General features: G+C 37.9%; 1 protein-coding gene across 1 annotated transcript in view; it reads right to left on the reverse strand.

The window, feature by feature from the left end:
- eif2ak3 (eukaryotic translation initiation factor 2-alpha kinase 3) overlaps positions 1 to 26,440 on the reverse strand; it is a 56,603-nt gene that overhangs the window by 8,866 nt on the left and 21,297 nt on the right. Inside the window, exons 3-13 of the mRNA XM_020921761.2 lie at positions 12,220 to 12,414; positions 11,112 to 11,248; positions 10,133 to 10,382; positions 9,500 to 9,656; positions 8,885 to 9,010; positions 8,637 to 8,759; positions 7,282 to 7,511; positions 5,680 to 5,792; positions 3,075 to 3,197; positions 1,607 to 1,756; positions 361 to 904 (exon numbers count right to left, since the gene is read on the reverse strand). Of these exons, the coding sequence (XP_020777420.2) occupies positions 361 to 904; positions 1,607 to 1,756; positions 3,075 to 3,197; positions 5,680 to 5,792; positions 7,282 to 7,511; positions 8,637 to 8,759; positions 8,885 to 9,010; positions 9,500 to 9,656; positions 10,133 to 10,382; positions 11,112 to 11,248; positions 12,220 to 12,414 (2,148 nt within the window). The remainder of the gene's footprint in view (positions 1 to 360; positions 905 to 1,606; positions 1,757 to 3,074; positions 3,198 to 5,679; positions 5,793 to 7,281; positions 7,512 to 8,636; positions 8,760 to 8,884; positions 9,011 to 9,499; positions 9,657 to 10,132; positions 10,383 to 11,111; positions 11,249 to 12,219; positions 12,415 to 26,440) is intronic.

The raw sequence follows: 26,440 nt of genomic DNA on the forward strand, positions 1-26,440 counted from the left end.
ATGGTTCATTTTAAAAATAAGAAATACGAATATTCTAAAACACAGTTCAATTACTGGGCATATATAATGTAATATCAAAGTCATTTACAGTTTGTAGATTTGTCTGTTTTTATTTCTAGTGTTCTATGTTACTTTTTTTTTATCTAAAAATTAAACAATGCACTGCATAACTTTTGCATAACTGGTGAGAAAACCTGCAATGTTCAATAGCATGAAACTAACTTCCATTTATGTATCTACAGGTGTTTTATTTTACCTTCCTAACTGCATTCAAATAATCTGAACCATATACTGTATTTGACAAGCCAATATTTTAAAAACATTTAAAATTTGCACTTAAAAGCTGACATGACATAGTACCTTTGGTGAGGGCTGTGTGCGTTGCATGGGCGGAGCTGGGGGTAGGGCCAGTGTAAGTGGGCGTGGCGGTGAGGAAGATGAGGGTGTGGCTTCCCGATGCCTTGTCGATGACGCGGTGCTGTTTTTGGTGGTGGCTGAAGGACTTGTGGCTCCAGACGTTGAGTCCGTCTCTGCATCGGCGTCGCGATCACAGCCCGAGTCCTCGAACACAATGTCGAAAGAGGAGGAGGTGCAGTCGGTGGGGCCACGTGGGGGGCACAGCTCAAAGGAGTGAGGGGTATCTGAAGCGTCAACATCTGCCTGACTGTCCCGCTCTGACATGAGGCTGTCCTGTCCCAGCATAGGGTGGAAGGACAGGTCACTCTCATCCAGACCAAAGACCACCCCCGCCCCTGTGCTGCTCATCAGGAGACTCCTCGCATCCACTGACAACTCCGATCCATCTCCCACAGGAGCGAAGGCCGGGGTCACAGAGCTGGACACAGGCACTTTGACCGACAGCGCCTCCATGTGGTCAACAAAGCTCATAGGCCAATCTGTGGCACTGCAACAAAGAGTACAATATGTTTTAAGTTTCCTAAAGTATAACCATTATGCACGTGCAACCTAATAATTAAGATACTTAAAGGGCCCATATTTTCTGATCTATGCTATAATGTTGTTTTTCCTCATCAAAACCATGGAGTTGCCTGGAGTTGTGTTTTGTTTCATTCACACTTGTTCTCTCCCTGACAGAAGAGCTCTAAATATACAGGGTTTCTGTGTTAAATGTGCGAATGAAGCAAAACATAATTAAAATAAATAAATAAAATTGTGTAATATAGGCCCTTTAAATTGAGAAAACCTTATTTAAACAACAATCAAATTACAAAGCACACTTTTTGCAGGACTGTGTAGTTAATTAAATTTTAATGGAGATTCATTTCTAATCATCAGTGACATATTTAAATTAAGAGATCTACAGCCACATCATGTGTCAGTGAAAGCATGTGATGTAGAGCAGATTTCAGACTCGTATCACCCAGCCCTCCTTTCTTGTATGAGCTCTTTATCATCCCTCAATAGAATTTTAAACAAGGGCGCTAAAAGTTCACGGCTCATAATAAGATGGAGCTGTATGATCTACACATCAGACAAGTCCTTATTTTTCCAGAGGATTCATCTTGTCTAAACCATCAGCTTTTTATTTCACTGTGTGCCCTGATCCTCGTGCTGAGCTCCAGAGGACAGGGGTTTAGGGGCTCACCTGGCATCTTTGAGCCAGCGCTGGTCCATCTCCTCCTGCCAGCCCTCAGGGGGACTCTCCTGCCAGGCGTTGAAGTAGCGGATGATCCCTGGGTGCTCCAGCTTCGCAAGGGCCTTCACTTCTCGCATCACCTTCTCACGCGCCTGCTCCCTACAATACAGTCACAAAAGTTATGACTATAGACTGTATATGGACATAGCTGATCTGCTAGCTGCCTAGAAAGTGAACACGGTGGCACTTCTGGCTCCAATGACTCCTCTCTCTGTAACTCAGCCTCGTCATTTTGGTCTTAAAATGTTCGTATTAACCCACACTACATGACTGCATATAACTGCTAGCATTGTGAACTTCATTTGACTGGAGCTGAAAGCTACTGGTGACATCACACTCCCTCAGTCCACTTCATTGTCTAGTATATGGCTATGACACATGCTAAAAAAGTTAACACTTTATCATAACTGCACTTTTAATAGCCTTAACAAATACATAATTCATAGTGAACAAAGAGTTTATGAATAATGATGCAAACTTACTACTTAACTTACTAATTAATGACTGTCACCTCTTAAATTAATTATGTAGTTACTAAGCCTGAATCCTTGACCATTTGTTCATTATGATTGTCCATGCTTTATTAATACTAACTACAGTTAAATTATTATAAAGTGGTACCCTAAGAAAAACCTACAGAATGCATATTACTGTAGTACATATATATATGTGTAATTTGTACATAGTTTGCCCAGAAGTGCTGCCCATGCTATAAATGATGAAATGTAGTAGGTAGGTTATAATAGGTACACTGCATTTAGCATTATGGACGCATAAAGACCTAATTTATAATATTAAGAAATAGTTAATTAACAGTGTAGTAAGGATGATTCAGGCTTAGTAACTACTTAAGTAATAAATAAGTAAAAGATAAAGTATAGACAAAGTATAGCCTGGTAACTTGGCCTTAAACCTAGAGCAAGTCACGCTGAAGTTTCTATGGTGACGGAGCGAGACTACCCAAAATTAGTCAAACTTAACCAAATGAACTTGACTAAACCAAGTCTTGAAACTATTACTTTGAGACCTCAATTTGATTTAAGAGATACAAAAATAAAGTGATCAGAATAGGCTGCATTACTCTCACTAACGATGACATTCAATTAGGAGCTGTCTATAACCAAAAAGCTCATTGAGGAGTAATTAAACATCTATTTTCTGGAGCTCTGCATGAGTCACCAGACACAACCGGGGTGAAAAGAAACTGCATGTGGATCTGCTGCAGCTGAGCGCTCATTTTTCATGCCTGTCATAATAAATATACACAAACCAGCAGAAACTATTTAACATTCATGTTTAGTCTAGCAATTTAGCATCTTAGATAACTCCTATTAGCAGCACTTAGCAAGATACAATAGACAGATAGGAATGCCTAGAGCTATAAAAGCATGCTGTGTAGACATGGGGGTCTTTTTACCTGCTGGGCAAACGTATTCTTTTGATGGCGTAGTTGCAGTCGTCCACCTTGTTGCGTGCCTCAAACACAACACCAAACCCCCCACGGCCAAGGCACTGAACAGGCTCAAAATCTGTCAGATACCTGCAGAGAGAGAGAGACAGTTCATTAAGGCGAGAAGACAAATGGAGCTACTCTCAATGTCAAAAAGGTGCATGGAAAAAGTGTGTTATGGCAAAAAGGAAAAGTTTGGGTAATTGTATGAAAGTGGGTTGAGAACAATCGAGGAGCACTCTCGTCGTGTCCCCGGAGTTACATCTCAAAAAGTGACCAGCGGAAAGTAGGGCAGGAAAAGTCGCACAGAGAGGTCCCATTCATCTTGGAAAAATGTACTTCGAATACCGAGTTCAGTCTCAGTGGGGTTTATATTTTATGAAATGGGAACTAATTTGCAACTCCATCGGTTTAACAAAATGGTAAGAGAGGCATTCTTCAGAAGCTTGATCATGTAATCTTTTTTTGGACTGAGACAAGACAAGATCTTTTCTATGATTACTGCATTTTAAAAGGTGTAATATGTAACTTTTTGGTTAGGGGTCCATCACCTGCTTGTTTCTCTGTCATTGCTCTGTCTGGAATGTTCCACAGTATGACATTAAACAGTTCTACATTTACTGGTTATAAGTCTACAAGTGTATAAAGGATACACTTTTTCTATTTAAAGGTGCACTGTGTAACTTTTCTGGTAGAGAGCCCATCACCTGCTTCTCTCCATGGAGATGTTGCCTGGAATGTTCCACAGTATGGCATCATGCTTATTTATGTATACAGAGATAACAGGTGATCCATAGGGCCAAGTTACATGTCAGATCTGTGCAGAGGCGAGCCCACTCACAGTAAAAATGCAAGTTTTTAAGTTATTAAAAAAACATGTTACTGAGTAAATGCACGATAGATATGTTTAATGCCATACCAGGCTATTCCAGACAAAGCAACAACATCTCCATGGAGACAAACAGATGACGGCTCCTCCACAGGAAAACATGCACAGTTCACCTTTATATGCATGGAATAATAATGAAAAAGTGTTTTAACGTGTTATGGCTCAAGTCCTGCTATTATTTGTAAGTTTGGGAGTCAGGGCAATCTTTGTATTATTATTTTAAAAGTTTCAAACAATATTGTGTATAGTAACTGTTTCAAACTCTCCTACCAGCTAAATCAATGCAAAAGCCTCATTTTCTTTTAAACTATTATCAGGCAGAGCACCTGTTATCTGTCTGAGAGCAGCACATAATTAAGAGTGTGTAACTGAGTGATAGCAGCAAACCCACAGAGCCTCTTTTAGGCAGAGTGACGCTTCTTATTAAGAAAACTGTGAATGCACGCGATACGGCTTTAGCTCCTGATCTGTATCTTAATTTAATGAGTATTCTCCCCAAGCTACAAAAACTGCCAGTTGATTTATGCATGGAAACTTTTCTAGTACAGCAAATGTGCGTGTGGATCACTGCAGGGCGGGCTGCTTGTCATTTTAGGGAAAATCAAATGCAAGAAGTAAAACCTAGTGACAGTTTCTAAGCAAAAAGTGCAGTTTAATCAGATTTTTCCTGGTGTTTGGAAAGGTAACGCCATTTTATTGAGCTCCTGGATCTGAAAAATGCAAACGACATCGATCAGACTTGAGGCGGGCAGTGGCAGGCCATAAATTATGTCTAGTGATCATATTTAGGATGTCCAGAGTAACAAAAAGCATGTGACAAGGTGCTGACAGTGATGTAAAGGGACGCGCTGACCCTGTGGCAGATGTTATGGTACTGGACGGGGCAGGAGGAGGGGGGCAAAAGGAGGAGGGGGGTAGAAGGAGGAGGAGGGCAGTGGGGTGGCAAGGTCGTTTTGCATTTGATAAAAACTACAGGAGTCATCCAATCATACTCTGCTGCTGTGGCGTCACAAATCTCTCCCTGTTCCTATAGGCTGTGTTCATGTGAGCCATAAACTTCTAAGGCAGGAAACCCAAGTAGACTGGTAGACTGCCAAATTCACATGTTTGGTTATGGTTTATGATCAGTATCTGTGCAACAACTGGGCATATAGAAATAAAATTAATACTAAAATGCAAAACTAGTTAAGCATGTTCTCTGACAGTAATCATAAAAAAATATAATCAGTGCAATTATGGTAGATATATGTGATCAAGTTCAAGATTATTTCATGAAAAATCTAAAATGCATGTTAAATATAGAACTGACAAATATTTTTTATCATTTAAATGTTACACAGGGGAAACTTCATAACTTCAAAAACTCATAACAGTGACTAATATTTTTATCTAGTTCTTGAAATCATATTCCATTCTAATTATATAAATGTGGGCTATAAATACTCAACCCCAATTTCCATCTAACTTTTTTTTTTTTTTTGCATAATCAGATTCCAGAAAGTGAACGCAACCAATCAGGAAGATGAGCGGTCACCATGGTAACAGCCCAGTCTCTAAAGCTACACCGTTAAGAGCCAGAGACTCCCGTGGGACGGCCGCTGCAGAGACAGACAGGGCTGTGGAGCACCTTAGTTTTCTCCTGAGTCACCTGTTCTTCCTTTACACCTGTTCTTAATTATGTACCTTGACACATATTCGCTGGATCTGGTTTCCACGGCGACGGTCTCTTTGGTCTCAACAACCTCAAGGTCAAACTTGGAGTCCGTCTGGCACTGGGTCTCAGACTCTTTGCGTTGCTTTGGGAAAGAAAGAGGAAAAAGGGTTTGAGATACAATACTTACTTTTTTGACTGATGTTATTAAAAAATTTACTTATTAACAATGATTTAGTGGTAATAAGGCAAGGTTTGTGCAGGAGAAGTATTGTATTATTATTTATTATTATAATATCTATTATTATTATTTAAAAATAATACAATTTTGATTGGACAAGTAATATAACTCATTATAAATTATAAGTGTGCACTTCCTTCTAAAACCTGATAAAAACTTAATGCAGGGAGCTGCGCAATTCCAAGGGATATGAAGTCTGATCTAATGACCCAATTCACATTTGTTTTGAGTCATAGTCAATACTGTTTGGCCTTGTACAAGCTCAAATACATAACCAGGCAGAGATCATTTTCCAGGTTTTCAAACATAGGGTTCTAAATAATATATATCCAATTGATGATGAGAGATTACACAGAAAACGTTGACATCCTGCACATATCCAACCAGGAGGTGAAATAATAAACTTCACCAAAATTGTCAAAACCATGGAAAACTAGGCAAGCTTTTTAGCAATTAGTAATTATGTCAGCTATATTTTAGTGTAGTCCAATCCGTCATAAGCACTTTCATTACCATACACGCTATCCATGGTTTTCAGATTTATGACAATCTAGGACCGTTGCCATAGCATCTCACAACTCACAACAAAACATAATGGCTACGTTCAGACAGCAGGGCTTAACGCTCAATTCAGATTTTTTTGTGAAATCCGATGTTTTTGCGAGGTCGTTCACATTTCCAATTAAATGCAACTTGTATTCGATCCCCTGTGTGAACAGTAAATGGCCCGAAAGTGTCCCGCATGCACACTGGAGGACACGATGACGTCAACCGCAGCGAGCGTGCTCTGTGTTTACAGAAGTTGTCCAAACATGGACGCGAGCATTGAGCACCTGGCGATTTTAAAGTTCCTCTCGTACCGGAGCCAGAACATGAACAACTTACTTGTTTTAAGGAGATTGAGAAGGAGATGAACAAGGTTTTTGGCTGTGGTGTTTTGTGGGGCAGCGGCAGCGACGTCCGTTGAAAGGAACGTGTTGATGCGGAGACGGAGCCAAGAGTGGTGAGTGGCGATGTGCTTCGCTTCAGTGACACGGAGTTCATTAACAATTTTCACCTACTTTAGCGCAGAATAGTGACGTTTGTGGCTTGTTGATAACGCGTAGATCGAATTAATGCGCTTTGGCCGTTCACACTGAAGTTGCATGTCAAGAGATCGGATATGTATCGGTTTCAGGACCACATATCCAAGTGGCCTGGGTCGCATTTGAAAAAATTGGATCTGTGTCTTTCAGACTGTCATTAAAAGATCGGATACAGGTCACATAGAAGCCAAAAAATCGGATTTGGGTCACTTCAGTCTGAACGCAGCCTATATCTTTTGAATGGGCAAAGGTCCTCAAGATATCGCCTATAAACAGGAATCTGAGAATTCAGGAATTCATTGTCTTACCCGGACACTGGCTGTGGGTGCAGTCGGGTGGAAGAACTTGCGTACGATGTAAGTTGTGGTGACAATGCAGAAGATGATGGTCCCGATGATCTCCTTCCACCAGGGCAACAGCAGCACAGGATCTTTACGTCGCCGTGGCTCTGACCCTGCCCCTCCGCCCTCAATCAGGCTCACGCCGGTCTCTCGCTTCTCACGGTAACGCTTAGAGTACGGGAAGAAGTAGCCGTTGTCTGCAGAGAAGCAAGAACACATCATTGTATTATTTGTATTGTTATTGGCCTTTATATATGCTCCTGAGTGCCTTTACATTGGCATTCCATGTTTTATCGCTAAAAATAAAGCATGAATTGAAAACCACAACTCCCTAATCAGGACTGCCATTAGCTCTCTATCTCCTTCTACTGGCAGCAAAGGAATTACCAAAAGGAGAAAAAGATCTCACCTGCCCCTGACATGATAAAATATTTGATAGAAAAAATGCTCAGATCGAGTGTGCCCATGACTTATGGACTTAAAACAGGGCAGAAGGCCACCTGATCTCTACCTATGACATCACAAATTTGGGAAATTTGAAACCCAGTGTTTTTGTGAAGCTCAGAGCCAAAGAAACTAATGAACAGGATTAAGGTATTTATTTCTAGTATATATTACACTATAGAAAACGTGTTGGGGTCTGAACTACAGTTTTAATAAGACGAAATACGAAACCTACATTATTGTAACACTTAATTTTTTTTCTCCCAAATTTAGAAATTTTACATAACAAAAAGTACCCAAAAGCACACAAAAAAAAACAATTTTCCACACCCCATCCCTCTCTCCACATTACACAAAATATTATATAAATATAAATATTAATATATATAATATATATATATATATATATATATACATATATATATACATATATATATATACATATATATATATATATACATATATATATACATATATATATATATACTATATATATATATATATATACATATATATATATATACACATATATATATATACATATATATATATATATATATATACTATATATACATATATATATACATATATATATATATACATATATATATATATATATATATATATACATATATATATATATATACATATACACACACACATATATATATATATATATATATATATATATATATATATATATATATATATATAAAATAACATATATATATATAAAATAACATAATTTGTCCAAAGTTCTTTAGTACCATTTAATTTGATAATAGCACTTTAGCACTTTTACTATCAGTATTGCTGCCCTACTTTCTACCCCTTCTATTCCCTTTGTTGTGGATAACCAGTGTGTGTGAGACCCTTACCATATGGATACTGCAGGATGGACAGCGCTCCGTTGCTGTATTCGTCGTGGGAAAACTTATCATTGGTCAGACACTTGTCAAACTCATCTGAACCGACAAGAGCAGGTGTCCGCGATGGAGAATCTGTGTCAAGGACAGGATGAGACACAGCAAAGGTTTAAAGACAGAATCAATAAAAAGGCCAAAACTAATTTAAAATGGCACATCAGAGCAGTATGGGCTTGGCTGTTATAGCGACAAGGACTTACGGATCAGCGGCTTCCATTTGACAGTGGGGAGAGGGGCGAAGTCCTTTTCCGATGTTATGGCTTTGGATGGAAACTTTTCAGTGATTGTTACTGAGGAATGGAGGTAGTACTGGCCCTGGAACATCCCTGGAAAATCAAGGTAAATGCATGAGTTCAAATATGTGAACACTGAACAATTTTTATATATGTTATTTTATTATATTATTATTTATATTTGTCTTAGAGGCGCAGTGTGCATCTTTTCTGGTGGAGGGTCCGCTACTTCCTGGTCTCCATGGAGATGTTATTGCTTTGTTTGGAATGTTCCATGGTATGACTTTAAACATATCCGCCTAGCATTTATTCATTACAAGTGTTTCTATTGCTCAAAAACACTAATTACATTAATTCTGTGAATAGAGGAGACTCTCCACAGATCTGAACTGTAATGTAATATAATGTAATGTACTGTATAGTGCTGTAACCTCCTTGTCTCCCTTGTGATAGGTTGAATCTATACCATGGAACATTCTAGCCAAAGCAATAACATTTCCACATATACGAGTAGAAATGTTACGCAGTGCAGAGTTTCTTCAACATACTAACTATTCCAGTTTGGATGTAATAAAGGCATACCAAGATAAACACTGGACTGTGTCTCTCCATTGTTGTCTTCATTATCATCTTCCTCTTCAGTCTCGGAGCGGCTGCTGTAGCTTGTGTCGTCAAACAGACTGATGGGTGTGACCTTCCCCCCTCCCACAAGCCAGGCAGAGGCTATGGGGGTACAGAACTGCAAAAACACCATGAACATTATAATCATTTACATAACCATAGCTCAGTCCATGTCAAGAATCATGAAAGTAGGGCTAAGGCAATGTACAATCTTTGAAATTCTAATCAGTTTGTTTGTGTAAGATTATGAAACAGGTTAAGTTCACATTTCAAGGGGAATATGAATATGTACATAGAAAATTGAAAACAGAAAATGTCCACATTGTTATTTTGTCATTAATGGGGTAAAAATCATATTAATATTGAAAAAAATATATTAATATTATGACACATTCTGACATATACAGTTGCATCTGTTTAATTCAGTAATAGTGGTAATTTTTGCATTTACAGTGAAAAAAAAAAGCACCAGCTACCCTATTTTTTGCTGACATCTAGAATGTTATGTGCCATTTTTTGTCTAATGTGAATATGCCTATTATTAACAGAAGAGCACTTTATCCATGACTTATTTCAGTTTTTAGTCCTTCTCACCTGTCTCTCCCACACCAGCTCTCCATTCGGCTCGGGGCTGAATGCCATCACCTTCCAGTCGGACACAGACACTTTGATGACCAGGTCGAGGTTCTGGTTTGACCCTTGACCCTGTTCTGGTCCCTTTGGTTCCTCAGTGATAAACCTGGGAGACTCTTTCCATGCTTCACCGTTGCCCTCCAAGAAGTTCATCCCAGACTGAGCCTCTGGGACCAGCTTCAGCTCAAAGTTTCCCACACTGAAGTTCCACCTGTATTAGATTGACCAAGATTTATATGTTAATAATAATAATGACTCTATATAGCACGTTTTAAAACATGGTTACAAAGTACTTCAATCATTAACTGATTCGGAAATACAGGTCACATGATGTATGCATGCATAATCTACAGACTAGACTACATAGTGAATGAAAGTCATTTAACATTTTATTTTATTTTGTTAAAGATGCCCTATGTGGGGTCCGGATCTGCTTGTTTCCATGGGAAAGTTGATGTTTTATCTGGAATGTTCCACAGAACTGCATTAAACTGAAATCTTAGAACAATTAGAGGTGTTTATGTTGTTAAAAATGCATTGAGAAGCATGGATCAACCTGTGAGTCGCCTCTCCACAGATCTGATCTATGACTTTGTTTGGTAGAGTTACTCCCTTCTCTCCACGCACAGAGCAAAGTTTAACGGTATACTGTAGAAAACTACTTGCAAAGCTCTCCATGGAGACAAGCAGGCAGACTGGCCACTAGAAAAGTTACACTGTGCCCCTATAAGAGCGGCTATAATCAACCATAAAATCTCATTGTTCCTGTAATAATCACAACACTAAAATTTGACATTGTGACGTCCCTGGGGTCAGAGCCAACCGTATTAAAGCACTAACATTCACTGGTAATGGCATTCGCTTTATAACCACAGCACAAAGTCAATAGAGTCTGCACAGTGAGTGATGGGCTGTGACAGTGTGATTGAATAAGACTCACTTCTCGGTGCCTGAGCGCGGCCTGATGGCTCGCACGGTCTTCTGGGTCCTTTGCAGCAGAAGCATATCCTCTGCCTCCACCTCCACTTCCTCATTGTCCCAGTGACGGCACCCCACAGCAGAGCAGATGTATCGGATCTATAGAGGGGAGAGGTAATGAGGGAGGTTTAGGCATTTGAGCTTTATATATAGTGTATAGTTATAACAGTAGTGAGCTATCAAAAGTGAAGGTCAGTTAGTTATTGCTGTAATAAATTAGATACAGTAATGTTCGTGGCAGGTTTACTTTCATGTATTTAATATATCAACTTAACGTTCAGTATATGAAAGCTGAAACTATATATTGAGGGGCTCAATAATTATGGTGTGTACAATTCGATACAATCTGAGCTGTAAAAGGTTTAAAAAGTGATTTCTATGGCTAATTATTGCTTCATTCTGTTATTTATGTATTGCATCTCAGCCCTTTTAAAGATACAGTCTATTTAAAACTGGTTTACTGGGATAATCCTGCTTTTGTCAGTGACATAAAGTAATAGTCAATAGTATCGTTGATCTCAATAATTCTCTGTAGCGATATAACATCGCTTCAAAATTTGTTAGTACAAAGTTGTCCGTTAGTGTTTACTTTTTGTCAACTGGAAAAATTAACTGCATATTGTGCGCACAATTTAAAAAAAAAAAGGAGTGCAAATATATGTTGGGCTGCACAATATATAGCAAATGAAAAGAAACAGCAATTATCAAAGGGCAAAGGTAGCAATTATTTAAAATATACTTATTTTATAGAAAAATCAAGTTGTACCTATAGTTTACAATTGTACAAACATGTTCTGAACTGCATGGGGTTCTTGTTTATCAGTTTTCTTTTAAATGTTGCTCCTGGAGCTGTTTACACTGTGCACTCTGATCAAAATATAACCTTTTAAACATTTCAAAATCTAATCACATACTTTTCAGAAAAAAAAAAATTTGATTAGCTTTGTTTCAAAAGTGCACCCTAGTATATGAGGACTGAATATCAATGAAAGGAAATCAAATTATAAATAATTCTGAAGTAATCAACTTATTTCTTAATTATTTTCCTGATATAATTATTTTCTTGGTACCTTTCCGCTGAAGGCCCCGAGGCCATAGGTGGTGAGAGACTTGCCCCCCACGAGCACCGTGTCGTCTCCGATGCGATAGGACGACTCCAGCAAAGACTCCACACTAAAGGGCACTGCCTCCATCAGCTCTCTGTCCCTGTTCCACTGAAACAGGGCCCCATCCAGGGACGGGATCACCATCTTATTGCCAAACACCTGCACACACACACACACACAACACAAGTTCAAAGTAGATTAGTGATTTGAACTCTTACAGGAAAGTAAGTCCTACTAAAGGGGGTGTAGAGTGGGGAGACACATTCAGCTTAACATGTGTGCTATAATCTCTTTATTTATGTATTGCAAAGTTACTTTCTGTTGTCTGGAATGGGCACTGTTGGAGAAGTGTCTTGCTCAGTGAAACAATGACAGGCACGTGTTTGGTTGGGGAGGCCTTTAACTAGTACTCCTTCTCAACTTACCCATTTTAAACATTTAAATTCAAATGAAAGGAAACTCTACTTTAAATCCTAAAAATGTGAGTATATCTTCTGTTTCTTTCCTCTCAACTGTGGCTAAATTCAAATAAAATCAAACTTTTTTTTGCAAATTACAACGTAAAATCAAACTTGACAGGTGAACACATTCTTGCCTTTTCTTAAGGTGAACATATTCTCGCACTTTCTTAAACTAAACACTGTGGCACCTCTTGCATCATTTGACTCAATACAAAACTTCAATGTGCTGAATTAGTTAAACTTCCAGAAATATCCTTAGTTTCCAATTTACAAAATGCCTTAAGCGCAGACACAGAAACACAAATCGGCGCACGACGTCAGCCTCAAGATACTTGGACCCAATCCACGGACCATTACACAACCAAGAGCCTAAGTAATTAACCTGGATCCGAGCGAAGTGTGTGAGCGTGTGGATAATGCCTCAGTTCACATTAGTGGCTCACAGCAGGCGGTGGGGGGGGCTAAAGGATGAGATCATCGCACAAACTTACAATCCAGTTTTAACCTACACACTTCAGCAGCGCACCAGGGATCTTAAGATAATTGTTTTTCATGAAGATGTCAGTCACTGTGAGAATGACATTTAAGACGCTGGCAGTTCATGTTGTGAGTCATTTGGCATCAGTGAAGGATTGTGTAACACTGCAGATAAACTAAGAACATACTGTATCCGGAGCCTATTGTCCAACTTTGTGATTCTGAGTTTCAATGAAGACGTCATTTAACACCTGTTTAAACTGATAGTGCATATTTAATCTAGGACTGTCAAAATTATTCAGTCAGTCAATCATTGATATTCGGGTATATTCAGGTCAAAATATAACAGTGAGAACTAAAAATGTGAAAAAAAAAGACTTTGAAAAGAATTTTAGAAGCAAATTAGAAGCAAATTTTGTCACTAACAGTATGAAGTTAATTAATGTTTTGTGTTTGATCATGTCAGTAATCGTGAATTTTAACACTGAAATTTGATATCACGGTATCTTTAAAAGGTGCATTGAGTAAATTTCTGGTGGAGGATCTGCCACCTGCTTGTCTTCATGGAGATATTATTGCTTTGTCTTTTATGTCTCTCAGCATTAAACTATGTCCATGGAGGCAAAGATGAATATATGTTTTTATAGTGATTTGTGCTGACCAGAAAAAGCTAAGATATCTCCCTGGAAACAAGCTTGTGGTAGACCCCAACAGAAAAGTTACACAATGCACCTTTAAACATGGTATATCAAATAAATAAATACAATTAATGTAGTTGCTAGTACAAAAATATAATGCAATAATGTTTATGCTATCTTTAAAAACTGCTAAACAAAATGTGCAAGGACTAGACCAAATCCAGGTCTGAAATGGACTAAACTAGGGCAAAATTACACTCACAAAGCACCATATGAGATCCTGCAATATTCAAATCTAACCAAGACGGCGGGGCGCATAAATCAAGATTTATTATCCTGGCTCCTTTTATTATCAAGTCTGCTCGTTATTTATTTTGACAAGCAAATGTAATCGTAAATTTTGCATAGATAGATTCCCATAACAATATTGCCAAACAAGCATTTCTTTGAATATTAAAATTGTTTATAAGGCCATAAAATAAAGTTAAATAGCATAGCTTTATTTTGGACAAGTCTAACCAGCTACCTGTTACCCCTCAAGCGCTTAAAACTGGCCAATCACATAATCTCATTACAGTTTAAAGTAAGTACAGGTCAGTGGCAGCGCTGGATAAAACTATGTGTCAGAAAGTGATTTACAGGCTGGAGCAGAGGTGATGTCATCCCGGCAGAAACAAGAGGCCAGAGACAAGACCAAGATAAATTTAGCCACGAATTGAAAAGAGGGGAGGAGGGGGGGGGGAAGAAGGAGGAGGAGGGGGGAGGAGGAGGAGGGGGAGGAGGGGGAGTATCCAGGCTGACCATCACACCAAAAAGGAGAGGAGAGAATGAACCAGTGGAGTGAGTCATGAAGCTCTCAATGGCTTAATCCCAGTCACCCAGTCCCATTGACACTGGTTTCTCTATGATTAAGTAATGTTTGTTCTCTTCAGATTATAGCAGATTACGAGGTCTGTGTAATGTATAAGGTCATGTGATGAGGGCATTAAGGCTATTGTACGATCTGAGAGCAGTGTCATGGGAATATTATAGGTTCTGAGTTTGGTGTCTGGGTGTAGAAGGTATTAGATGTGTATGTGTATGTCATGTATATAACATGAAGGAACCACTCACCAGTACACACACACACATTCATACAACAGTGTACGCAGACACTGGGGGCATACACTCTGAACTGGAATTGTCCCGTCAACCTTAGAGTCTGTGGATCTGATCGCTCTACCAATGATGTTTATGTAAAGAACGGGATTTGAACCACCAGAGCGGGATTCGAACCATCAAACTTTGGATCAATAAATGAACACTGAGCTATTGTCTCCGCAAATATGGTAATCAATTAATCAGTCCATTAAGCATAATGGTAGTAATGATTAAAGAGGTTTCCAAGGGTCATTTAGCAATAGCTGTTAACAATATGCTCTCTTCTTATTAAAAAATTGTTGTATATTTATTTATTTATTTTACCAAATTAGTATAGATCAGACAAATTTACAGCAATTCTTGAAAAAATAGAGGTAAAATTTAAATTCAATCAAGACCTGTTAAACTTAATCAAACTTAATCATTAAATTCTTTTTGTTGTTGTTTTTATGTGGTGTGCATAGAAAGTGGCATTGTAAAAAATATATAAGTCACATTTAGTGGCAGTCACAACTTATTGAGTTGAGGTACACCATGTAAATATGTGCAGAAATATTCTAAAGCTGTCTTGCTTATAAGTTATGCAATATAGTGGACTGGATATATAAAAATCCCAGTGAAAACTTTTGACATTTGAAACAACGCACCATGCCAACTCCTAAAAAATTTAACAGACCGAAAAATCTGAAAAAGTAACTAAACATTTCGGAAAAAGTTCAGATGGTCAAGCTGATTCAAACTCTCTCTTCTGCCTCTGCTGTTTTTCATCAATGCCCAGGCAGTCTTCAGTTTGAGCTACTGCAGTAGTCTGGTGAATTATTGAACCCAGAGAAAAAAATCATTACATTTGAGCCAGTAGTGTTTTGAGTGTTTTGAGGGAGGCGTAGTGGGTTTTATGGCTGAAGTGGACGATTCACTTTGATATTGCTCTTGACAGGTCGTAAATGATAAAAGAGTCCATCTATGAGTCTATGAGCAGAGAAATAAGCAGTGAGCACAGTCTTTAAACAGTGAGAAAGTGAGATAAGGAGGGTGAACGTATTTATAACAGCAAAAGATTAATTTTTAAGTTATCTTTCAGTGTCCGTTTGCTCTATCAAAACACACTGAAAACTAATATAAAACTGAATAAAAATACAATTTAAATTTATTAGAAGGACTGCAAATGTACATTGTGATTACCTTAAGTTTAAAGGACACATATTACGCAATTTTCTTATCTACTAGCATGTTATAATGCCGTCTCATCATAAACATACCTGGAGTTGTGCTTTGTGACATGTCCACAGGTTTAACACAAAAACGCCACATATTTAGGCTGAATTGATCAAGAAAAACAAAACAAATGTCAAATCTCCCTGATACATTTTCATCAAAACATGTTTTTTGTTATTTAATTGAACCTATAGAAATCCCATAAACAATACCTATATATAGACATGCGTGTAACATGGTGGGAATTAAATGAGGTTATAGCAGAACAAAACATGTTTAAGTGGCAGCCTGTTAATGGTACAGAGCCCTGAGTTCAGAGGAAATTGAGCTTTAATGAACCGCGGGGCGAATATAAGATCAAGGACGAAAGACTCTGCTCCTCCCCCAGTTATTCAAAACACAGCATACATTTTCCACCTTTGTATGATAACAGAAGACTTGTATTAGCAAAGTCCCATTAAGCTAATTAGTGTATTTCAACATTCATTCATGCGTTTTGTTTCATATTTATGCTGGTAAAAATGATACAATTTTCTAGTAATTTCCATTCATTGTTTTGGTAGACATGGAGTCATTAAGATTTCATTTGCCCCTCTGTCTGTTTTGTTATGAGTCAGGCTTCGGTTATACTGCGCTATAGAGATTGGTTACACTTGTTAGAAGGTGATTATTTGATGTTAATAGTAATGGCATGTGACTGGGTTTGCCCCCCGGGAGTGTGATGGTGTTGGGGGTAGGTGAGGGTGGGGGTGGTATGGGGTAACAGGCGGGTATAGGAGGAGGGCAGGGGGGGTTTGTTGGGGGAATGTTGATGTTAAAGCTTCACTGATTCTGTCAAACAACGTCACTCGTCACCAACCGCTAATGCATCGCTGTTGGACCCACAATGCACTGCATCGCTTAGAGAGAGGAGAGACAGTGCCATAGAAAGTGTATGAATGAACTCGATGAACTGAAGGGGACTGGAGGTCAGCTTGTAAGTCTATGATGAGTAGTAAGAAAAAAATGTTAAAAGTGAAGGCATTTTCCATGTTTCATGCATGTTCTGATACAATTATATAGGTTTCAGCTTTGTATTTATAAGCAACATTTTGAGGACATTTCACCATTCATATGATATATTTTGAATTGTTAATTGCCATGGAAACAGTCGTAATGAGATCCTCTAAAACCCAGGGATTCCAAGCTCGGACCCAGTTTCCCTATAATACAGAAATACCCCACTATTGTAATAACAAAAATATTATTATGTATTTTTCAACTATGATTGCAGTGTTTTCATAGACATTTATTGGTTTTATAGAGCTATCTCGCAGTTGGATAAATAAACATGCTTCAGCCAGTAACAACTCCTCAGAGATTTGGAAGACCACCGTCCACATGGGGCTCGCAATCAATCCACCAAAACTTATTTAGTAGTAAACATTCAAAATAAAAAAAAAACTAGAGTTTATAAGCTAAGAATTTTAGCTGTGCTGCGTATACATAGCTAGACCTGTCATGATAATTACAATGTTGAATTACTGTTAAATATATGAACAATATATTTTGGGGCTCATTATTTATAGTGTGTACAATTTATTTGCAAAAGTGGTGATTTTGGTTATTTTTGTTGTAAAAGGGTAAGATTTGAGCTGTAGAGAGATAAGTAAGTTCCATGGCTGATTATTGTTTCATTCTGTTATTTACCTTTTACAGCTCAGTCCTTTTAATGATACTGTCTATTCAAATATGGTTTATGGGGAATATCTTGCTTTAATGTTTTTGTGTCAGTTGCATTAAGTAGCTTCAATATTTTTGTTTATCGCACTATTTCTCTGTAGCGATATATTGTACTTCAAAATTTGTTATCGTGACAGGCCTGTATAGCTACAATCAAATACTATGTTAGCCTTTATTTTCTTTTTGTACATATAATGCATAAAACATGTTATCCTGATTTTATCCACCTCAGAGAAAATGACCAATATAGTTTAAGCTTCAAAGTGTTAATTTATAAAAAGTGCAATATGAACCTTTTCTGGTGGAGCGTCTGCTACAGTCTTGTCTCCATGGAGATAATTATTGTTTTGCCTGGAATGTCCCACTGTACAGAATTAAACACATGTATTTATTAAATTACATGTGTGTTATTGTTCCAAAATGCCTAGAAAAGCATGCATTGTTATTATGAGTTGAATAGCTTCTCCACAGATTTGACCTGTAACTCACCTGTCTCCATGGAGATAGACAAGTTTAATGCCATATTGTGGAACATTCTAGGGGAAAAAAACAGTGACATCTTCATGGAGCGGACCCTCCACGTGACAAGTTACACATTGCACCTTTAAATTATGTCCATAGTTGTTTTTTATATGTATAATGCATAAAACATGGTATACTGACTTGATCATCAAAGCTAATTATAGAAAATTCCTCGAGACAATACTGAGATACAGTTTTCCTAAGCATGCTGCGTGATTGACTTATTGACTGATTGATTAGACACTCCATTTCTCCTGTAAATAACGGTGAATACATGTAACCCTAATTAGCAAGCGCTTGTACATGTGTTGTTATGGGAATAAAACAATCAAAATAAAATGCAGTGAGCAGCAGGAGCATTGACTTCCTGTCAGGCTCTGGGATGTGTGGTCCCTTCACATTCCCCTGTAACACTGAGAGACTTATTACTTGTCATTCTGGTCGTGCTAGCATTCTTCATAGCGCTAGCATCAATCACAGTTTTCCACTGACTCCGCGCTCCAACACAGGTAGCAGCTCTGAATGTGACAGTGTTTTTTTTTTTTTTTTGTCTATTGCAATGACATCACCCTCAGCCTGAAGCATTACCTCACCTCTTCCCAACCCCCGATCCCTTTAGCCCCGCCCTCCCTGAATGACTCATTCACACCGGTGCCGGATGCTGTTGTCACCCCTCTCACATTGACAAATATACACGTTCTAAATGAATGGTCAATAACAGCGTATGACCTCAACCTGTATAGGCTAAACAAACAGAGAATAGTCAACATTAAGGCAATTGGACCATTACAATAAAGAATTAAGCATTACTATTCAAGACACTTAATATGGAAATTAAATGATGTATTTGTTAAAGAGACTTAATACTATATACTGTCATGCTGTTCTTGTACTGATGTAAATTTCCACAGTTTGATTTCAGCATCCTAAATCTCTGGACGCATAAAATGTTTTCTTCATACATCTGCAGTGACTTTATTTAGCTTTGTATTTCATCTTAAAAATATTAAATTATTTTCAAAATAATCAAAAACAAGAAAAAATTTTAAATCCACAATATCTTTACATGGTTTAGATAGTTTGGGTGCTATAAATATTTCCCATTTATGGCCCATAGTTTGGATCAAATGTCACAAGGGTCCCTAAAGAGACTAAATGGAAAGTTCTAAACATAGAATATTTTTAACCTTAAATAAAATGCAACTATTCGCACTTAAGTGTTTAAATAAAGCTTTATAAAATATCTGCCTATAACACGGGGTTAAGGGTCACTCATGGCCAATACACAAAAAATATTAAATATTGGTCAACCAATATCAGTCGCAAATCATCAACCTTTTGGTCTTTATATAAGCCCATAATGACAAAACTATTATCCTACTACTATAATACTATAACAGTGAACATTCCTGCCTACTCTAATGTTTTGGTTTGCACATGTTTGACAGCACTGACAAGATAATTAGAGCCAGTTCTAATTCATATAACATTAAAAAAAAAGTTAATTCATGATGCGCCAAGTTCTCCTCCCTTCACAAAATGACTCTTCTTGCTAAAAACTCATAGCCTGAAGCGCTCTGTGGCAGCTTTTAAAGTGATGTCTCTATTCTGCAGACAGGGCTGTTTGTGCTCTGTAGTGCACAGAGGGACAGATACAGACTCTACTGCAGCAGGTGAGTGGCTCCTCCCCCCGCTGAGACCGCTCCAGCCAATCCCCTCACAGCGAGCCCCCCCCCAACAGACCCTAATCACCGAGCAGACCCAACAAGACCCAATCAGCCAACGCTAAGCTGTACACTGAAAAAAAAAAACAACTGCATTATGGTGGACAACTTTGATTTGACTAGGGACAGTTACAACAGTTTTGTTTTAAATGTCTTATATTATCAGTACACACATTTTCTAACATGGATTTAAGCCTCATCAAAACAAACCTGGAGTTGTGTTTTATTTCATTCACACATGTCTGAGAAACCTCGCAATAAGTCAGAATGCTCTGTTCCACCTTGTGATGTCATGAAGCAACAGTTTTCAGTGAACACCTCCTTTTACCTTTACTTCAGTAGAGTTTAAAAACACAGTGGAGCATTTCCTGTATTACTGCATGACATCACAAGATGGAACAGAGCATTTTCTATTTGAGACAAGAACTCTAAATATCTAAATATGCAGAGTGTGTTGTTGTTGTGTGTTAAATATGTACAAACGAAACAAAACACAACTCCATGTATGTTTTTCATAATAACATAGATCAGAAAACAGACAAATGGGCCCTTTAACCCTTCGCCAAAAGTAAACAAATCTTGTAGGATCCTTTTCCATGTAACACGAGACCTTTTAAACAATATTGAGATCCATATTGGGAATTCAAGTGTTTTATTACTGTTTGTGTTTTGCAGTGTAGCACCAAAGGATCAGAGAACATCCACAGAGACTACGCGCGCAAGCGACTGGGTTAAGAAGGACACAGACAGAGGTTAGCGCAGGATACTAACTTATATAAAACATTCAAATGACAACAACACACGACGTCAGGGAGTCAGCGGGTTCGTTTACGGTTGGACGGGCAAATTCGAGTCAACAGGTGAAGCCAGAGGAGGAGGAGGAAGAAGAGGAGGGTGACAGCTGTCTATGTGTCTATGGCATCTTAACACTAGAGCTGCAGTCCCAGACATGTACACAGATGTTAACAAGACAGAAACAGTGCAGAGGAGCGGAGACGTGACAGTGACATGTAGTGGGGTAAATTGTCAACTACTGTGTCTCCAGACTCCAGACAAACTAAAGGCTGTCAAACCTGAGCTGGTAGTGACTCGTGCTACTCAGCGGAATAAGTGCTACAACGGGAATAGAAAAGGTGAGGTTTGTATTACTATGTGCAAAAGCTCTTCTATTATTCTCTATGATGGGTGTAGCTAATCAGAGTTCACAGTTGAATTGACAGAGGTTTATTCACTGTGTCTTTTTAAATCAGTTTGTTTACCATAATTGCCTTAACAAAACACCACACAGGGTTGCATAATATATAGTAAAGAATTGAAATTGCACTTTGAGTTGGCACAATTCTCAAATCACAAAGAATGTAATTATTTAGATAGAAAAAAACAAAGAATAAATATAGAAAAAATATTTGTAGCTGATACCTCTAAAAATGTTCTGAAATTCATGAGATTCTTGTATTACTTTATCAGTTTATATTTCAGCCTTTTCTCAAATACGATTAGAGTTGTTTAAATATAAATCACAAATCTAACTGCAATACTTGTCCTACTACTACTGCTACTACTACTACTACTACTACTACAACTACCACTGTTTAAATAGCATCCATACATATTAAATCCCATATTCCAGGGACAATTTCCTTTCAGCATTGGATATATACATCTCTATCAACAATTTTGGATTTTTTTTCATGTTACATAACTGTAAAATGTAAACATTCTATTCATCTTTTATGAGCAAACACATTTCCTGTATCTGCTGCTCGCTTTTGTAGAATTCATGGTCTGTATTAACACAGACCAAAGCATCAAGAATCCGGGCTGAACATCTGTCAACAGAATTATCATACTAACTCCCTCAAAACCAGGAGATATTTATGCGTGTCTGAAAGATAAATGTCTGAGTCTGAGTAAAATTAACTTATCCAACAGTACAGATGGGACCAGCCTCTCACTGGGGTTCATTCATCACACGCTCCTCCAGGGCCCGTAGGCAATGAACAGGTTTCAGACCAAGGCTTTTTATTCTATGTCTACCCTATGTCTACTACTCCCCCCTGTCTCTTTCCCGCTCTCTCTTCCCCTTCTCATTTTATGTCTTTTCCCCCCTTCTCTGCCCTCCCTCATTTCTTCCTCATTTCTTGCCTACGCTCGTTTTCTCTCTCCCTCTACCCAATCTCTTTTTTTCCCTGTTTCTCTCTCTCCCTCCTGACTCTCTCTTTCACCTGTCTTTACTCCCTTTCTCTTTCTCCCCTCTCTCCTTCACTCTTTCTCACTCTCCCTGTTTACCTTCTCTCTCCTACTCTCTCCCTACCTTTTTCTCTTCTTCCATCTTTTCCCCTCTTTCTTTCCTTCTGCCCCAGCCTCTCTCCCTCTTTTTCTGTCTCTCCGTTTCTCGCTTCCCCCTCACCTTTTTATCTTTCCATCTCTCTTGTTCTTCCATTTTCCCTCTCTCCCTCCTCACTCTCTCTCTCATATTCCCTCTCTTCTTTCCTCTTCCTTTCCTTGTCATTCCCTCCCATTCTCTTTCCTAACTGCCTTGCTCTCTCTGTTCCCCCTCCACTCTCTCTTCGTCTCATTCTGTCTCTCCCTCTCTTTCTCCACCTTCCTCCGTCTCTGGGGTGCTCCTGTGAATTCACCTGGCGTTCATATTAAATCGAAGTCTGTCAGGTTCACAGCTCAAACTAACCTCTTCAAGAGTCATTAGGGACCGGGCCAGTTCACTTTGAGAGCCTGGAGTGCAATTACTGCTTTAACACCGCAGCTCACCGAGTCACAACAACAAGGAAACAAGAGCCCATTTACAGACTGGCACAATTCATCCAACTACCACATATCTATATCACAGCTTTCTCTTTTTGTTTGTGTTACTTTAAAGGTGCATTGTGCTACTTTTCTGGAGGAGGGTCTGTCACTTGCTTGTCTTCATGTAGGTGTTATTGCTTTGTCTGATCCACGGTAGAGATTGACCTGTTTATCTAAAGGGAGATACATTACAGGTTAGATCTGTGGTGTAACCAAATTCACAGAAGGAATTATTAGGGATGTAACGATATCCAAATCTCTCTGTACGATATTATCGCGATATGCATCTCACGGTACGATATTTATTGCGATATTTTGGAGAGGCTAATATAATTGTAGATTGAACAGTTTTTTGATTTTAAAATACCCTGACAAGATTTTGATGTGAATTATTTCCGTCATAATCCCAAGAATTCAAGTAAAAACATACATCTTCATGTTGTTTGCACTGAAATGAATAATGGGATATGTAGTTCAGAAGCTGTTTCTACTATAAAACCATACATTTAAGCAAAGAACTTTTAATTCGATATATTGTGAAGGTCCACGATATTATTGTGAGACTTTTGATGATACGATATCACAATATTTTGATTATTGTTACATCCCTAGGAATTATTGTATTTTTGGACAACAGAAACACCTGTAATGAATCAATGTGAGATGGATATGTTTAAAGTCATACCGTGGATCTTAAAAGTATGGCCGAAGGATTTGGATTAAAAATGATTAGATTTGAGAATTATGTTTTAAATTATTTGAATTTTAAACATAATCTTATTTAAATATGTCCAGAAGAATTGGCAAATAGACAGAAATATGAACGGACGGAACGAAAAAATCACATTTCAGAGCATGAATGAATGAGTGCAGAGCTAAACTACAGGGTTAGCAGTTTTTATACGTACAAGAAGACTGGATATTTTATGGTTTGGAGAGGAAATAACGATCCTTGTGATTTGCTTATTTTATCCATTCAAACTGCATTTTCATTCGATAGCTATGAATCATACAGCTCGACTTTGAAGGATTTAAAAAAGCCAAAATTATTGAAAATCCCACAACACCGCTCTCCCAAAAAGCGAATGTCTTGATTTCAATGTCAAATTTACATGTTAATGCCGACTGCAGTCTGTGCTGGGAGCAACCTTTAGGCTGCTCCATATTATAACCTCGGCAGACGCTGAATAAAAAGTGCTTCATGAATTTTGATTTTATGAACGCACATGACTGTTCCCACACTCCCACAGGCTTACACCCTCGTACGCCAGACTCTACTTTAATAAGCGAATACTCCACTTGGCTCTTATCTTTTTTTTTTTTACTATATTTCTTTTTTTTTTTTACTTGTACATAAACATTTATATAATTATGCTTTATTTGACACCAGTCTCTTCTTGTTTTTGCAACTTATTTTTTTTGTTTTAATCATAATCGAAATCACAATTTTTCCTCCACAAACAACAAAAAATCCTGTGTAAAAACTGCTAACTCTAGTTTAGATCTGTGCAGCCATATTCTGAAATGTGATTCTTGTATTTTTGTTTGTCAGTTCATATTTCAGTCTTTTACTCAATGCTTCTGGCTGTGATTAAAGTGGGAACTTTGAACAGAATCCAGTATTATTTTCCCCCCAATCCGTTCAGCCCTCATTCATAGATTTGCGATAGAGCAGAATACTTTGAACTTTTTTCAAACTAAAAAACAAGTTCTTAGTTTGATTACATTTGTTGTTCTCCCCAGACTCATGTTGTCTTGTCTTATATTGCCCCTCCAAGCAATAAAGCATGTGTCTGGGGCTGTTGCTCTAATGTGGGCTATTGATTAGCTTCTGAAATCTCATGTGACGCCACTGTAATTAACTTAATTTGTTTGAATAAGGAAGTGACGAAAAAGACGCAAAGTTTTACCCAGCAACTGCTTTCTATATAATCCAAGTTGTCAATAAAGGACACAGCAAAGTTAATGAGTCTTTACTCATATTCAATTGAACTAATACTAATGCAAATGGTAACATGTATTAAAACTGTACTCTGTACTGTACTTTTTCTGGTGGAGGGTCCACTACCTACTTGTCTTCATGGAGATGTTATTGCTTTGTCCGGAATGTTCTATGGTATGACATTAAACATTTATTTATTATGGGTGTTTCTATTGCTCAAAAATACAATATTTCTTTCTGCGAATAGCAACAACACAGATCTGAATTGTAATGTTGAGTAGTGCTGTAAACTGCTTGTCTCCCTTGAGACAGATGGTTTAATCTATACTGTGGAACATTCTAGACAGTGGACCTTTAAAAGTTAAGATGTTTCTAAAACAACAGCATATCCAATTCATTTTGGTTTTATTTACAGAGAAAATTTTCCAAAATATCTGGGTTTTTCAATAGTGATCATGAAAGATTTAAAACGATACTCGAAACAAAGCTTTCAAATGTCATTATAAGTGATTCATTAACCTTGAAGTGATCTATGAGGGCAAAATTAATTAACAGTAAATGATGCCAAATGATCATTTATTTCTCTTATTGATCTGGAGCCATATCGATCAGTTTAGGTCGTGAATCAAAGTCTGTCTCAAGTGTTGTAGCAGACCTGAGTGGAAAAGGCAGTAAAAAAAAAAAAAGAACTAACCTTTGCAACATGTAGAATTTGAAATTTGGACTCTATACAATTAAATTTAATTATTATATTAATTTTATCATATTACCATAATGCAAAGTGGGGACAATATACAATAATTAAATTTTAATTAATTATGTCAAATGATCGTTTAATTCTTATATTGACTTGGGGTCATTCGAAGTATATCTATCTATTGGCTAAAAACTGAAAAACTAAAAGCCAATTTAAAAAGAATAATTAGCCAAAATCGTAACTAACTTCAAATATTCTATCTTTTCTCATCATCATCATATCTATTAAAAATAAATTGGACCCCTGTGTGAATCAAAAACTGCTTGCTAATACAATAAAATGTTGCTCTAGAAATTACCACCCTCCCCATTCATTATTTAAAGCCAGTCTCTCGCTTGGACTTTATTGTAGGGGTCATCATTATAACCAAAGTGGATTACAGAGAATTCATTAGTGTAACCACAGCACTGGACCCACGGACTACTCTAGACCTTGTTAGTTTCATTGGCGTTCTCCCCGAGGCTATAAACTCCACACACAAGACCAGATCAAAACCCCTCCACAGGCCGCAGTACCCCCCCTAGTACAGCTCAGGGGTACTAGCACTATTCACACTGACTTGGTGGGCGGTTTAAGCCTCTGTACGGTTGTATGTATCCATGTTCAGATAAGGGGGTCTTGCTGCGCTGTGTGTGTAAAAAGCGCCACAGTCAACAAAGTGGGAGATGATCCTTGAGGCGAAAAGCACAATTTCAGGGTTTTGGGAGGGGGAGGAGAGCCTGACGGTTGTGTGTTTGTGTATTTGTTTACATGGATTGAATGTAAGCAACAACAGCGAGAGG

This window comes from Boleophthalmus pectinirostris, unplaced genomic scaffold, assembly GCF_026225935.1.
Source record: "Boleophthalmus pectinirostris isolate CB_2022bp ecotype Guang Dong unplaced genomic scaffold, ASM2622593v1 HiC_scaffold_10, whole genome shotgun sequence".
Taxonomy (NCBI): Eukaryota; Metazoa; Chordata; class Actinopteri; order Gobiiformes; family Gobiidae; genus Boleophthalmus; species Boleophthalmus pectinirostris.